Here is a 17,530-nt window from a genome sequence, read left to right on the forward strand (position 1 = left end):
CTTTAGGTAAATCTCACCACTAAAATTATCAACTAAGGATGTTAATTTAATCATTTTTCATTAAAAATGTATGAAGAACAAAAGAAATCTAAGTCACTTCCACCAAACTATCACATAAGTTGGATATCGCATGTATTGTGATGGTAGCTTTGGAGAATGTGGACACAAGCTTGTAACCTATCCATCTTAGGGACTGTTAATAATTTATGGTGTGTGAGTGTGTGTGTGTGTGTGTGTGTGTGAGAGAGAGAGAGAGAGAGAGAGATGAGATGTGATGATGATGATTTTTATGGAGAAGCATGTACAATGTGACTGACACCTCTAAAAGTTAAGTACAAAGTAAGTGACCCCCCTGCATGTAATGTACAAAATCAATGACCCCCCATATTTTTTAAGCATAAGTTTTTATGTACAAAATTGATGACCCCCTACCTCCCCAGAACAAAATGGGTGGACCCCCCCCCACAAAAAAAACGCAACAACCCCCAAAAACATTAACCCCCACCCCCACCATAAATCATAAACGGTCCCTTATTTACTAGAACTAGCACCTCTGCAACAAATTTGTGAAAACAACTCTTTCATTGTCATTGATTTAATGAGGATCAAGAATTGACTGCTGCTTCTGAGGGTTGGTTGACTAACCCTAGATTTGATCATCTATAAAACACAGAATAACAGACCTTGAGATTCCTGATGGAACAAGTGTATGAAACTGCAAAGTTGAAAATAAATTAAAGCTTGAGTAAATAATATAAAGAAATGATTAAATCAAACTGTACAGTACAGTACAGTACACCACACCATTTCTTTATTTCACAAAACCTCCATATTTCCTGTAAGGCCCCTTGAAATATACTATTGCAGGTACCTCTTCTAGGCCAAGGTAAACACCTTGTATGAGAACCCACCATCTGCCTCATGTGCTACCATTGTATGCAACCCTCGTGTGCAACCCTCATGTGCAACCCTCATGTACAATCCAGGCCTATCAATGCAATCACTTGCATACTCATGATAGGGAGACCAGTAAATCCTGAACACAATGACTTCAGCAATAACACATTGTGGTCACCCAGGACAGATCTGTACATATTATCACAGTCTATATGCAGGTCATTAGCAGCTGGTGCTAGCTCTTTGTGTGCTTCTGGTCTTGGCCTGTGTCCTGAAACACAACAAGAAATTAAGTATAAGTACAAGGAACCTAAGCAGCACAAAAATCTACAGGATATTCATAATCTTACAAATGCAAACTGACTGGCAAATAGGAATCATACATCCAAAAAGTCTATTTGACTGAATGTTACAAACGTTATCCAAATGATACCAGACTGAATACTGCAAACTCAAGGTCCAAAACACAACTGTGATACCATATCAAATATCACTATCAAATTATTGGTACCATGTCTTGTTTCTTTCATTTTAGCCACAAAGAAACATGGATGCATACTTCCTCTGTTCTGGCATTGTACTAAGACTGACTGACTGAGTTTGGTTTTACGTCGCTTTTAGCAATATTCCAGCAACATCACGGCGGGGGACATCAGAAATGGGCTTCACACATTGTGCCCATGTGGGGATTCGTACCCGGGTCTTCGGCGTGACGAGCCAACGCTTTAACCATTAGGCTACCCCACCGCCCCGTACTAAGAACTCAAGACCATTCCATACAATGGAGTACATTAAATATAAATGTTGTCTTCATATTTGATTGCTTGAGGGGTAGTGGGGTAGTCTACTGGTCAAAGTGTCCGCTTGTCATGCTGAAGACCCAGGTTCGATTCCCCACATGGGTACAATGTGTGCAGCCCATTTCTGTGATATTGCTATAAATATTGCTAAAAGCGGCGTAAAACCATACCTACTACTGTGCTAAAAATAAATACATACTGACCTTCATGCTGACCAAAGAGATACCAAACTATAAAAACATAAAAACTCACAAAATATTGCTTGTTTAGCCCATCAAATGCCATGAACTTATGATTCATATATTGTGAGGTATGAAATACCTGCATGACTTCTTTCTCATTGATATCCACCAGTATCCAGGTATACAGTTTCCTGAATTCAATCCTCAGTACCGTATACTTCAGGCTGTTGAGACCCTCTGTCTTGTAGCGACGCTCGCTGCCTTTTAATAACTTGTGGCTGAAGCAGAATGGAAACATGTTAGGCTCACAAGACAAGTGTGGTACTTTTATTTGCCGTGGGAATTTTTGTGTGTCTTTAAGAGATGTAAATTGTGATAATTCTTGACACATTAAAATATGTACATTAAACTTTGCTCTGTACCTTGCCTATGTACCTTGCCTAGAGATATGAAAGGTGATCCCAAAATTTTAATACAAGCCATTTAAATGTGTTCAAGTTAATGGTTGAACAAAAATTTCCATGGTTTTATTTACATTCAAAACATGTAAATTGACGTAACTCTTGCAAAAATTAGTTTAAGAAACTACCTTCTAATTTCAAGTTATTGGTTGAACAAAATTTTCTACATCCAAATATGCAAATTGGTGTAATTCTTGTAAAATTTCAGATGGACAGACAAATTCCTTAATATAACTATATATTCCTGACCAAAGTTTGGTTGGGGCTATAATAAATGTCTCCCAAGTCTGAAAAATATTTTTACTCTCTTCTTTTTAATATGGTTCTCATGTAGGAAAACTGTTCATATTTGTAAATAGTGAAAGGGCAGATGTTATTATTTATTATCCATGTGGTGAAACATAACCAGTGTCATAAATATCATATGTGCACATTTCTGTGTTCGTCGTCTGTGACGTCATTAAACAATTGAACGTGAAGTCATTTAACAGGGCCGTCACACTTGCTGGCGTGTTTTACTGCACAAATGCACATGAATAAAATGGATAATAAAGAAATTATTACACTTGCAAGTGTGCCACACGACATATACGAAACTTGTGCCAAATTTTGTATACAAAATGTCGCACTCGTTTCGTATAAGTCATGTGACACACTTGCTCGTGTAATAATCTCTATGTATTTCTACCAAATGATGTACAGAACAACCTTATCAAAATAATCCATCAAATGCATTTATCAAAGTCTTGAAGATTCTGTTAAATGTCAACCCGATTCATTTATAACCATTGTGTGTGATGATAAACAAATTGGGTAAAAATCATTTTGCTCATGTTTTGTATCGTAGCACACTGCTGCAGATTTGACTTCATTAATGTGAGCAATACTAACATACAAGAAGTTTCATTAGGACATTGGAAGAAAGCTATAACAATAGAGTGAGTGAGTGAGTGAGTTTGGTTTTACGCCGCTTTTAGCAATATTCCAGCAATATCACGGCTGGGGACACCAGAAATGGGCTTAACACATTGTACCCATGTGGGGAATCGAACCCTGGTCTTCGGCGTGACGAGCGAACGCCTTAACCACTAGGCTACCCCACCGCCCCTTATAACAATAGACTAAATGGAACTAACACCTGAACCATTATACCGCGTTCGCATTGACTTGTATTACCAAACCCTCGTCTAAAGGTATAATATATTGTCCCAGCTGGGGTCTTAGAGCTATATTTCTGCCATATGCCTGGAATATTGCTGAGTGCGGTATAAAACTAAACGCACACACCGAGAGCTATATGGAAGTTTTGTTTTCTATTGTGCACCAGCTGTGTCAATATCCACCCTAAAAACCCTCGTGATTGTGCTTACGGTATGTCGCTACTGTATTGATGAATCAAAGAGTGAGGAGTGGAACAGTTTTGGGTTGGGACATTGTGCATTATGATGCAGTGAACTGAAGAGTCTTATGGTTAACAGTGATATCAAAACAGTTCAGGGCTGGAAATAACTTTAAAATTGCTAGTGTACTCCGGTACAGTGGCACAAGTAAACTCACTTGCCCTGATAATATTTCCACTATACTGGCCGATTTTCTTGTTGATTTTTTAAATAAACAACATAATTAACATTGGAAAGTCAACTGGACACCGGTACAGTGTGATATACAAATATGCTTGCCCGACAGAAAAAAACACTGGACTCGGGCGTCGGGCAATGGGTTATTTCCACCCTTGCAGTTGCTGTTCTTTCGTCATTTTCAGACTGAAAAATTTGAGTACAGCTGAGTGGGTTTTATGGTTTAAAAGCTTAATTCTTCTGCAGTTCTTCTTTTATCATTTATCATCATCTCACTATTTAGGATCCCTGAGAATTCTTGGTGTAAGGGAGACAACTCTTCATTCCCTGTGTATTGATCGTCACCTCTGCCTCTGTTTAACCTGTGATTGTCTACACGTACAGATGTTGCAAACATATCTCTGAACAATAGAGAACTATATGTTCTGATGATACTTCAACTAATGTCTCTACATTTCTTCAATCAATTTCCATTTGTCAATAAATCCATGAGATTAGCAGTTAAATATTCACTACTTTTGGAATCAAAATAGTAATGAGTAACACCTGTATACAGAGAGAATATTTTTCATTCTCCTCATACAAGTCACAAAACCTTGGTGAATCTGAGACTTTGAAAGAACATATTTTCCATTTAATATCAGCAACATTCCAGCTACATCATGACAGCCTGTAAACACTCAGGAGCTGAAAAACCAGTGATTAAAACACAATATTCTATACCATAAGGGTACAATAAACCAAATAGGTTACACCTAACTATCTGATCCCACATGGTTCTGGGTATGTATGTGAGTGAGTGAGTGAGTATGGTTTTACGCCGCTTTTAGCAATATTCCAGCAATATCACGGCGGGGGACACCAGAAATGGGCTTCACACATTGTACCCATAAGGGGAATCGAACCCGGGCCTTTAGCGTGACGAGCGAACGCTTTAACCACTAGGCTACCCCGTCACCCCTGTGGGTATGTATGTCTCCCCACAGACTATTACATATTTCTATGGGACACCACACTGGACAACATCATATTCTGATATTTACATACCGTTGTGGGTTGGGCTCATCTTTAGCATGAGACAACATCTTGTATCTGGCTACTTCTGAGGAATATCTCATGATATTAAAATTTTCACTGTGTATCCTGAAACATAAAAAACACAATGATAAAACAAGATATACGAGTGAGTGAGTGAGTGAGTGAGTGAGTGAGGTTTTACGTCACTTTTAGAAATATTCGAGCAATATCACGGCAGGAAACACCATAGATGGGCTTTACACATTGTACCCATGTGGGGAATCGAACCTGGGTCTTCAGTATTATGTGCGGATGCTTTATCCACTAGGCCTAGTGTACTCCGGTACAGTGGCACAAGTAAACTCACTTGCCCTGATAATATTTCCACTATACTGGCCGATTTTCTTGTTGATTTTTAAATAAACAACATAATTAACATTGGAAAGTCAACTGGACACGGTACAGTGTGATATACAAATATGCTTGCCCGACAGAAAAAAAACACTGGACTTCGGTGTCGGGCAATGGGTTATTTCCACCCCTTGCAGTTGCTGTTCTTTCGTCATTTTCAGACTGAAAAATTTGAGTACAGCTGAGTGGGTTTTATGGTTTAAAAGCTTAATTCTTCTGCAGTTCTTCTTTTATCATTTATCATCATCTCACTATTTAGGATCCCTGAGAATTCTTGGTGTAAAGGGAGACAACTCTTCATTCCTGTGTATTGATCGTCACCTCTGCCTCTGTTTAACCTGTGATTGTCTACTGCATTACAGATGTTGCAAACATATCTCTGAACAATAGAGAACTATATGTTCTGATGATACTTCAACTAATGTCTCTACATTTCTTCAATCAATTTCCATTTGTCAATAAATCCATGAGATTAGCAGTGAATATTCCCTACTTTTGGAATCAAAATAGTAATGTGTAACACCTGTATACAGAGAGAATATTTTTCATTCTCCTCATACAAGTCACAAAACCTTGGTGAATCTGAGACGTTGAAAGAACATATTTTCCATTTAATATCAGCAACATTCCAGCTACATCATGACAGCCTGTAAACACTCAGGAGCTGAAAAACCAGTGATTAAAACACAATATTCTATACCATAAGGGTACAATAAACCAAATAGGTTACACCTAACTATCTGATCCCACATGGTTCTGGGTATGTATGTGAGTGAGTGAGTGAGTATGGTTTTACGCCGCTTTTAGCAATATTCCAGCAATATCACGGCGGGGGACACCAGAAATGGGCTTCACACATTGTACCCATAAGGGGAATCGAACCCGGGCCTTTAGCGTGACGAGCGAACGCTTTAACCACTAGGCTACCCCGTCACCACTGTGGGTATGTATGTCTCCCCACAGACTATTACATATTTCTATGGGACACCACACTGGACAACATCATATTCTGATATTTACATACCGTTGTGGGTTGGGCTCATCTTTAGCATGAGACAACATCTTGTATCTGGCTACTTCTGAGGAATATCTCATGATATTAAAATTTTCACTGTGTATCCTGAAACATAAAAAACACAATGATAAAACAAGATATACGACTGAGTGAGTGAGTGAGTGAGTGAGTGAGTGAGTGAGGTTTTACGTCACTTTTAGAAATATTCGAGCAATATCACGGCAGGAAACACCATAGATGGGCTTTACACATTGTACCCATGTGGGGAATCGAACCTGGGTCTTCAGTATTATGAGCGGATGCTTTATCCACTAGGCTACCCCACAGCCCCAGACATACAAGCCATCTTTTAGGAGCATTACTAAAGTACTGTCGGAAATGGAAAAAAACTGCTTTTAGGCTGTTACTCTGTATCCCTAAAATAAGTGTCCTTTGTAATACAATATCATTGCACATTAATTTGCATACATCATGGTCTGTTTCAAATAAGTCACTTTGGACTTAGAAAAAACCCTGCTTGGCTCATTTCTCCACTAATCTCCCCTCAGTAAAGTCCTTTTTCTACGCTTCTCTACCACTGAGACTGTAGTTAGGCCGAACTTAGTTTAACAGATATTTCATATTTTCACATATTAACTACATAAACTGTAGATATAAATGCGAAAAAACAGGTTTTTTAAAATTTCCGACAGTACTTTAACTGACATTTCACACCATGTGACCAAAAAAATGCCATGGATAGTTTTCTTAACTGTAGATAACTTTCAGATAAGTATTTTACCTTGACATACAAAACTAGGTGTCTGCGAGACTCTCCATTACTAATATCAGGGGACCCTAATGGACAAATGAGAGTCCTGTTAAGTACTGAAAAGGTTGCATTCTATCATACTGTAAGATTTGATAATAACTTTCATTTCGGGAACTTTATATTTCTTGTCAAGAATGTTGTAAAATGAACATAACTGCACATTCCCCAGGATGCATGCTATATTTTCCTGCATCCATTTTTGACATTTATGCAGTGGATGCACACATCTCCATTATGCGTAAATTGACTTTCAGGTAAGTGTCCATGTAGGGACCCTCAGCAGAATTCATTGTTCGTAAGTGCTTCTCTACTCCCAATTATGGTATATTCTTTTCACAGTTGTTTGGTATTCACATTACAGCTTAATCATATTGTGTATAAATGGATAAACAATATTTCAAAAGTATTTGACATTTATAAGTACTTCTGTGTTTTACTTAGATTATTGTCATGTTTTCCACATTGAATTTGATAAACAACACAAAGAGTGGGCAAGGCTCACTGATACCCTCGACACGAACATAACCTAAAGAAACATTATGATAACTAAGACACACTGATATCTTAGCATTTGAGTCAGTTTATCTTAAAATGATCAATAATATAACATAGTAATATCATGACTCAAATATGAACTGGTGCACTGTTACGACGTAAATTGTAATAAAAACGCAAATTGTAATACTTGCAGCAAATTGTTATAAACTTGACGTAAATTGTAATAAAAACGTAAATTGTAATAAAAATTGACGTAAATTGTAATACGCAAATTGTAATAAAAATTGACATAAATTGTAATACTTTTCGTTGCGGTAAAATGTAATAAATATTTACGTAAATTGTAATAACAGTTTTAATCACTCGTAAATACGCGGGTGTTTGTTTTTCGTTGCATTTCATACATCAAATAAGCTTGTTAGGGCGATAACTCAAGAAAGAAATGATGGATTTTGTTCAAGTTTGGTACCAAGGTATATTGGTGAGATTCACCGACACAAGTGAAATGGAGTGACCTTGAGATAATTTTCAAGGTCACAGCAAAATCTGAGGGTTTTGCCAATATAAAGATTGTTAGCAGCGATAACCCAAGAATGAATTGACAAATCTTAGCTAAATGGCCTGAAAATGATATTAGATCCTGATATATAATCGATATAAACTGTCCTCTGTATCATGTCTTTTTCGCAAAATATCTTTTGAGGTTTTGATATGTATACATATAAAGTGGGGGTGGGTTTCTAACGGGTATATCTAACATTATCACACTTGCATGCATGTAGAGTCGGAGAGGTGGGTGGGGTGTTCTAACGGGTATAACTTCTGAGGGTCTTTTCAAATAGTAGTCAGCCTCACCTAGAATATGATACAAATGCAGCTGTTTTTATGTTTTATTTTTCTACATATTATCTGTCAGACTCAAGCAAATTGGTTTTGCTATGTTGCAGCCTCACGATTCCCATTTTGTGAGACTTTGTATCTTGGCTTGGTACTCCCAAAAAACGTAAAATCTGCAATAAAATGCATCACAAACTTCAGGAAACAAAATATGCTATGTTTGAGATTGGTAGAAGTCGTCTAGAATCAAGCTTAGATATTAAACTGCACAAAAAAGCAATTTGAAACTACAATCGCTTGTTCAAATGACTCCCCATTCTGTTTACTGAAAGAACTCGAGAAAGAAATGATGGATTTTGTTCAAATTTGGTACCAAGGTTTATTGACTGGAGATTGGAGATTTACCGACACCACTTGAATTCTGTGACCTTGAGGTCATTTTAAAGGTCACAGCGAAGGTGTAACAGTTTTGCACATGCCAAGCTTGGTAGCCGCATGAACTCAGGAAAGTATTAATAGATTTTGATCAATTTTATATCAAAGGTGTATTGGCGGGATTCCCCCAACACCAATTGATTGGGAAACTTGTGCTCATTTTAAGTTCACAGTGAAAAGTGTTTTGCACATGTCTAACCTTTTAGTGCGAAAATACAAGACAGAATTAATATGTTTTGCTTAAAGGTAGTACCAAGATGCGTTGGGAGTATCGTCTAACGCCAGTCGAATTCAGTGACCTTCGGATTATTTTCAAGGTCACAGCGAGTATTCTTGGATATCTCCAAACCTAATGGATGGAATTTGTTTGCATTTTGGGAGCACCTTTAGAATACAGCACCACAACTTCTCGTGAGGACGATCTCTGCCGTAGGTCACGTGTCCTTAAGACAAGCAACCAGTTTGTGAGAACCCGTCGGACGCGAACCAGCGACCTTCGGGTTGTTAGCTCGACAGCTAACCGACTGAGCTACGTCCACACTGTTGCATGATAATGTGCAAATTTATCGAGTCATTCCTGTGGCGTTACGGAAATGAACGGAAAGAGTCGAATAGGTCAAGGACAATTCACGAATGCTACGGGTAGACTTGGTGTCTCGTGATTTTATTCTCCGGACAATTGCCGAATGGATCCGATGCCATTTGGCACACTCGTCCCATTCCGTAATCTACAAATTAACGTGTGGCGTGGAATGAGCCGATATGCCTCAAACTGAAAAGGGTTGTTGGCGTCGAAGCGTCAGGCGTAGATTTCACGATGGTGCATGCATGAATGGCGGCTTTTATATAAATCGGTGATTTTGTGACAGAAAAGTGATGTAGGGAACACTGTAAGGATAATGTGGATCGCACACTAAAGAACGAGGGAGACATGAGCATGTGTAGTGACGGCACTCGGGTGAGTTTACAAAATTTATGTTGCGTGTGAAAGAGGCTTGAGTGCAAATTCCAGACAAATTTCCATTAGCCCAAAATTTCTACATTAAACCATTTCATAATGTACTTTCGACGTTTTAGGTTTCCTGTTTTTGTGTGAAAAAAAAGTATTAAAATGCAAAAAGGAAAAACAACAAATGGTACTCACGTATTACACCGGACATGTACCTGCTATATTGGATTAGGTCCCCAACCCTAACCCTAACCCTAAACCCTCAGCCCTAACCCTAACCCCTTGAAATAATCCTAATAAATAGAATGCATTGACAGAACCACCGGACATGTACCTACTATATTGCATTAGGTCCCAACCCAACCCTAAACCCTAACCCTAGTCCTAGTCCTAGTCCTAGTCCTAGTCCTAGTCCTAGCCCTAGCCCTAACCCCAATCCCTTGAATTAATCCTAATAAATAGAATGCATTGATTAAACTGGCACAAACACGACTGACGTGTCTAGTGTAATGCATTATTACCGCTTCGAAAAATAAACTACTAATAAAACACTTTTCTATGTAATGGTGCAAATTACTGAATGACAAAAATAGATATGTAAATTAAAAAAATTACAAAATACAAAATACGCAAAACATAACACCTCAGCAGCCCGTAATACAAATAAATATGAGCGTATTACTGAAAAAAGAAAAATATTTCAAACTGGTGCTTGCAAAATATTGCGCATCCGCCGGTATACAACTACTGGAAACTCTCAACATCGTTGGGCTTATGCAATGACATAGCTTGTAGAGATGAAACACCAGTGAGCGGAGCTTATCGCGCTTTCGCTGAGCCAGACAACCGTGTTGCCATGCAGGCGTCATAGGGCATTGTTTCGAGCGTGCTTTCGAACAAAATCACATAACATTACGTAAAAGGGTATTATGACGTATTTTTAAAGTTTGTGGTGCTGTATTCTAAAGGTAGGCCGCATTTTGTATCAAGGCATCAGATGACAGTTTCGGTAACTTTTACATAATTTTCAGGGTCAGACAGAGGATAATTGCTACATTCAGATATCGACATGTGGCGGGGGTAATAGCTATATGTTTGTGACAAACGCTTTGTCATTACTAATTTTCAAATTTTTGTTAGCATATGGTTTCTATAATTTCATGTTAATTCTACCAGCTGTGAAATTATTCGTGACACGTCTTAAAAAAGCCAGAGATTATTTGTGTATGTTTCGAAAATTAAAGTTAATTGTTTTTCATTATGGAGTTATTTTTCGATGTTGACCTTAAGGACATATTTTACGAGCAATAGCTTTCAATAATTTAATTTTATTTCTATTACATTTTGAAGTTCTTCATAGCATATCCCAAAATAACAGGATATTATTTGTTTACGCTTTGAAAAATGTCGTTTCTTTTTCTTCATTTTGAATTATTTTCAATGTTGACGCAATAATGACATATTTGAAGTTAATTTAATGTTTTAATCATATGTGATTTATTATGATTTATGTTTCGATCATACATTCATATATTGCGTTGTCATAGTTTAACCTGCTTCCAGTATTATTTTCTTCATCATATTACTACATATTATTGTATTTTTATGAGAGGAATTTTAAGTTACATTTGCTAAGGATATCATAAATCGGTGAAGCCTGGTTATTCCTTGCCACATAGCAGTCAATCTGTCTCCTCATTTGTTGTATTTGATTGATGCATTTAAAATAAAATGTAGAAATGATATTGAATTGCATCATTTGCTTCAAGGAATCGATCAGATGTGCTCGTTATCAAAGTAAAGTCAAAACTTCTTTCTGTCAGGTATACAGTGGAAGTTGACACCTTAATTGTTATGGGTAGACCAAAGAAATCATTTATTTAGTTTCACCGCTCAAAATACAACAAAGAATTCAACGGGTGGCATTAACCTCAAAGAATGATAATAACAATGCTTATAACATACGAAGGCAAATTTATCGGGGATAATTTGTTTAATGCGATATGCACCGGGTAAAATATCACTGAACAATATTATGACGTCACGTTGCTTCTAAGAAGCCGCCTTCTAAATACAACGATGACGGGGAGCCTGCCTCTGTTGGAAAGTAGATTATCGCGTAATTTCCGCAATTAAAGACTTCGTTAATAAATAGAAAATTATATTCGTGACCATAATATGCTAGGTTAACGAGCTAAATATCGGCATATCCCTTCTCTGATTTCGAAAATACCAAGATTAAGCAGTTGTGTTGTAAACTGATATTTATCTTCTATAAAGTCGGCTATATTCAAACCATGAGAAATGTCGTCAAATAATGTCTGATGACAGTTACCAACGTCCCAATAGTGTCCATATATTTTAGAAATCTATAACAATAAAGCACAACCTCACTACTTTTTTTGATAAATGACAAAGGATTAATCAACCATATTAAAAGGTTTCCAGGGTTGAAGGACGAAGCTCATTAAAATCTATTGCCAGCTCCCTTTTAGAGACTGATAAAAGGTTCGAAAATGTGGGTCATAAATGCATGAAAGTTTTTATTGTTGTTCATACCCGTTAGGCCTCCCGCCTCTACATGTATTTGAGATATAACCGTTAGAACCACCACCACCCCCTCTATGTCTTAAAGTATGCTAGATATACCGTTAGAACACACCACACCACTTTTCTGCCCATTTATTCAATTGGGCTAAATCATAGTTGAGAGCTGCTTCTATGGATTTTACATATTTTTCCATAACACCGATTGATGTGTCATCGGCCAACATTATTGTGATATTTTGTAAATTTCCAGGTAAATCATTGATATATACAAGGAACACAAATTAACCAAGGGCAGATCCTTGAGGAACCCCTGCAGTAACATTTAGTTTTTCATAATGTTCCATTAACAGAGACACACTGTCGTCTATCAGGGCCCGGTTGTTCAAAACTCGGTTATCTTTTAACCAGCCGTTAAGTACATTTAACCGACTGTTACCTAATAACAGAGGGTTATCTTGTTGTTCAAAACTCTGTTAACTTTTAACAGGCTGTTAACGTGACGTTAAGTTAACACACCTAAGGACCACCGCTAACTTTTTAACAGTGTGCTTAACTCACAAATGGCGTTCATGGCTAACACTGCTTTCATGATGCCAGTTCAGCAAAGAAAGGATATCGTGGACTGGACTTCGATATTGGAAATTATTCTGACGAAGAGTTACATACGAAACTGTATCTATGCACATCATAGGAACTAAAATACATGTTGTACAAGTACATGATGCCTACGTTTCATCTTTTAACACTTGTGGAAAGGTTTATATATGCTTTACTACACTAAATGTGTGAATTTCTTCTGTAAATATTATTCAAACAAACACTTTCAAAGAATATAACACGTACACCCTATACCCACGTATGATATGATATTGAACAAGGCTACATGTAGATAATTAAATTAGTTTCATGAAAAAATATCCAAACGATTACATTACGATACTGAAAGTGTATTCGGCGGGATATGGTGATTGTGTATACTCTTATTCTACCAACCTTCACCTCAGAGAAATTGCCAAATACACTCCCATTTTAAGATAGAGAAGAAGCCAGAAATGCCGATTATTACCGTTGTCGTTCTGCGTGATTTTGCGTCATTCATGGCGTCACGCAGCACAGAAACTTGACAGTTTCATCACATTCCTGTATTGTATCTATTTTTAATTTCCTATTTCTTGCTACTATGCTCTTTCCATGCAAATGGGTGTCTGAAAATTTGAGAAAATGCTACACAGTGTAAAGTCTGAAATTTTCTTTGTTTACATTTCAAACGGGTGTTGTCTTTCGAGCACAGCAGTTGTTTCCACCCCAATATCTTTCGTTTCACTTTATCTAGACACTTGGTATTGGTGCCAAAAGACCAGTTGTAATTAGATTCTAAAATGTATGAGGAATTCAGTAGGGCTGGGACGAGTAGGAAACAATGGACTCGAGTACCCGCATGTAATGCGTACCCGAATCGGAATCGAGTACCGGAAATGTAAGAAATACATTGGTCAACTTTCTGAATATTCAATCACGATTTGACAGAGATTATTGTAGAAAACTTGAACAGTTGGTAATAAGACATTAAAACTGACCCCAAGCTATTTAATTTACGTCTGTTTAACCAATATAGAGAGTAACACCATTACTTACACTCCTCGTTATAACAACGAACGTTTTGTTCCTGCTGCTACTGTAACTTAACTACTCACTGCTCATGCACAGATAAATTACAGTCATTAAAACTATGCTCCATTAATTGGACAATACCAATGATGTACAACCCGTGAATTTCCGGGTTAGAATTGATCGTCAGTAACCCATGCTTGTCGTATGAGGCGACTAAAGGGATCGAAGTGGTCAGGCTCGCTGACTTGGTTGACATATGTCATCGGTTCCCAATTGCGCACATCGATGCTCATGTTGTTGATCACTGGATTGTCTGGTCCAGACTCGATTATTTACAGACCGCCGCCATATAGCTGGAATATTGCTGAGTGCGGCGTAAAACTAAACTCACTCACTCACTCACTCAAAGAGTTGAAATGTGTGTTACGTCAAAAATGAAAAAGACAAGCTATTGTCTGCCCTTGTCATTACAGAGCTCTCTCCCTTTCGGATACTCGATTCCTAGAAATAGGACTCGATTCCAGCTGTACCCGACCGGATTCGAGTACCGAGTACCCGTCCCAGCCTTAAAATGCAGTGATTCGTGAATATGAAATACAAGTGATGTAATTGGCGTTTCAATACCGGCCTTCGCTGAAGCGTGATTTTGTAAACACTATCAATAGGCGCAAAGTGCACTTGGAAGCGTTAGGTGTGAGTGTATTTATGAACACATCTGAACACGATTCAGGCTTATCGGCAGCGTTTCAGAATTATTAGTGATTTTATTAAAACTGATATCATTGTTAATTAATATGCTATTTTTTGAAAGTCTATACTCCAAGTAATTATCCGATTTTGTTTTAATATGTCCGTCTGGCATCCCTTCCCATAGATGGATTTTAATTATATTTTTACTAATCATTTCAGCAATAGGCCTAATTTCTTTTTCATTCTTGAATGTTTTAATTGAAGCAAATCATCTTTTAAAAATGCTGTATTAATTCATGAAAACTTAGTTAGCATAAACATTGCTCATAACTGATGTGTAGGAAAATAAACATAACATTATTATGTATCTATTTCTGTTGTGAGTGATATGCAGGCCTACTTCGTAGTCACTTTGATTAAATGTTATATTTGAATATCGAATCCTTTTTGTCACAGCGAACACAACACTATCTCTTGTCATATTACACGATAATATTTGGAATTTTTAACTTATTTTATAACAATATCTGAATGCTAATGTTATACACTGATAGGTTCATATAAGGAATACTATGGCACAATAGTATTTCTGTGCCGAATCGTTGCAGCGTTCTATAATACACTTATGAAATATAATATATGTTTTCCGACCGTGAAGTCATTAACAAGAATTATGCATTTTCTGCAGTCACTTGTGAATTGAACTAAATGAAGGTTCATCTGATTAATGAGTATCGAGGAAATTATGTTCATCTATAAATTAGGCGCAGCTTCATGTTTTCAAGACATCTTTCCGAATATGCGTCTGTGAAGGCATTCAGATAATGACGATTTTGCACAGTATTATTCATGAGATTCTTGTCAAAAGTAAGGTCGGATAATAGATCGATTTTATTCAGCAGTGTTGGCCCTGGGGCCTATAGTACGATTACAGTTTGATTAATTGCGTGGTGCTAGTAACATATGAAGTTTCTATTGGTATTGAATGCATATTTCAGATAAAAGCTATGGTATTAATTACACAACATGTATATTGTTTGATGTTACAAGATTTGGCAATGTGCGTTCATACATTACAATTTTTGACAGACTTGGCAAATAATTAATAAATGATATTGATAGCATCTTCACGACTTGGCCATACAGTCATGACAATTTAAAGGAGTGAAAAGTGAGCGATAGGTCTTGTGGGAATTCAAAGATTCATTAAGACTGTAGCCGTCTAAGCGTAACTCTGTGTGTAATATTTATACATTTTCTATCCACTGACAACATGCTTCTAATATTAATATTATTTTCATCGATTCATCATATTTTATCTAGAGCTGTGCTGTCAATTATAACTAGTACATACAAAATATGAGTGTCATGAGATGACTGGTTATTGACGAGACAAATTAACACTGTCAACATGGGCATTCAATATTGTACATCCCTCACTTAACTACAATATTGTATTCATGAATAATTATTCGTATTCGTTACCTAATATTCGTGAGATGTATCATATTCGCAACATAGTGTATTTGTTACAGCCCTATTTTTCATTAAAATGTCTTTTCTGTTGCTGGAATTGAAGTAAGTCCCACACAGAGCTGGGATCATATGTCTTTGAAATATAAATTATGCAAACGGCTGGAACCTTGTGTTCCAATACAAAACGTTCGTAACGCTACGACATTCGCATGCCTATGATAAACTATAGAGTTGGCCTCAACCATTGACTGGATTACATTCTTTTCGTCAGCAGAGAAATTTCGACTTCTCTTTTTCCTTGGGGTGCAGGCGACAGTATGCGTTTCCATTTTTGGTAAACCGGAAGTAAACAGAAAACGGAACTATGGGATATATGGAAGCTAACCAGTGACGTTAACCACACTGTTAAACTTTGACGGCAACGTTAGCTAACGGCATGACTAACCATGTTCTGAACAACGCATATTTAAAGTTTGGTTACCTAACGGCCGGTTAAGGATTTAACCGCCGTTAGGAGTTAACCGGCGGTTAAGATAACCGAGTATTGAACAACGGGACCAGATAGATAGTTAGTTAACCAACTAAGTACGTTTCCACGAACACCATCATTTTCTAATTTGTGCAATAAACCTTTATGCCATGCCCTGTAAAAAGCTTTTGAAATATCACAAAACAGCATACAGTAAAGGTGGTGATTATCTAGGACTGAGCATATATTATGATAAATGTCTATGTTGAGATGTAGTAGAATGACTAGCAGTAAAACCTGACTGGAATTTACTTCAAATGTTATGTTCATGGAAATGGTCGTGCACATGCTTTATTACCATTATTCTTTCAAGGATTTTCCAAAGGATAGGTAATATTAAACTAATAGGTCTGTAATTAGTTGGGAGGGATGCATTTCCTTCTTTCAAAATAGGAGTAACATTACCCGTTTTCTACAATGTAGGAAATACAGTCACTCAGTGATATATTATACAACAAACAAAGAGGTTCAGCTATAGATGTACAAATTCGTTTTAACACTCTCATGCTAATGCCATCAGGTCCACTAGATTTGTTTGCTGGTAAGGTCTTATCAGATACCTCCTTTTCGGTTACAATGACATTTGTTATACATTATATATACAAAATATTCATTTAATGTTTGAGCTTTATCCAAATCTGTAAAACCTGAAGGGGAATGGGTCCCGATGAAGTAGTAACAACCTGATTGAGTAGACTGAAGTGATAAATAGTTATCAAAAATAGATTAAAAGTTTCCCGTGGCTATTCTTTTCAGATTATTTACTTTATTCCTTTGCTTTTTG

The 17,530-nt window shown here is 37.1% G+C and overlaps 1 protein-coding gene across 1 annotated transcript in view; it reads right to left on the reverse strand.

Moving 5' to 3' along the window:
- Positions 1-505: 505 nt before the first annotated feature.
- Positions 506-17,530, reverse strand: part of LOC124263157 (beta-1,4-N-acetylgalactosaminyltransferase bre-4-like) — a 41,755-nt gene continuing 24,730 nt past the window's right edge. Inside the window, exons 6-9 of the mRNA XM_046697724.1 lie at positions 6,370-6,465; positions 2,019-2,157; positions 1,078-1,168; positions 506-824 (exon numbers count right to left, since the gene is read on the reverse strand). Coding sequence (XP_046553680.1) covers positions 1,133-1,168; positions 2,019-2,157; positions 6,370-6,465 — 271 coding nt within the window. The 3' untranslated portion in view covers positions 506-824; positions 1,078-1,132. The remainder of the gene's footprint in view (positions 825-1,077; positions 1,169-2,018; positions 2,158-6,369; positions 6,466-17,530) is intronic.

The sequence above is a fragment of the Haliotis rubra genome, unplaced genomic scaffold (genome assembly GCF_003918875.1).
Source record: "Haliotis rubra isolate DU_JTF1 unplaced genomic scaffold, ASM391887v1 Scf87, whole genome shotgun sequence".
Lineage (NCBI taxonomy): Eukaryota > Metazoa > Mollusca > Gastropoda > Lepetellida > Haliotidae > Haliotis > Haliotis rubra.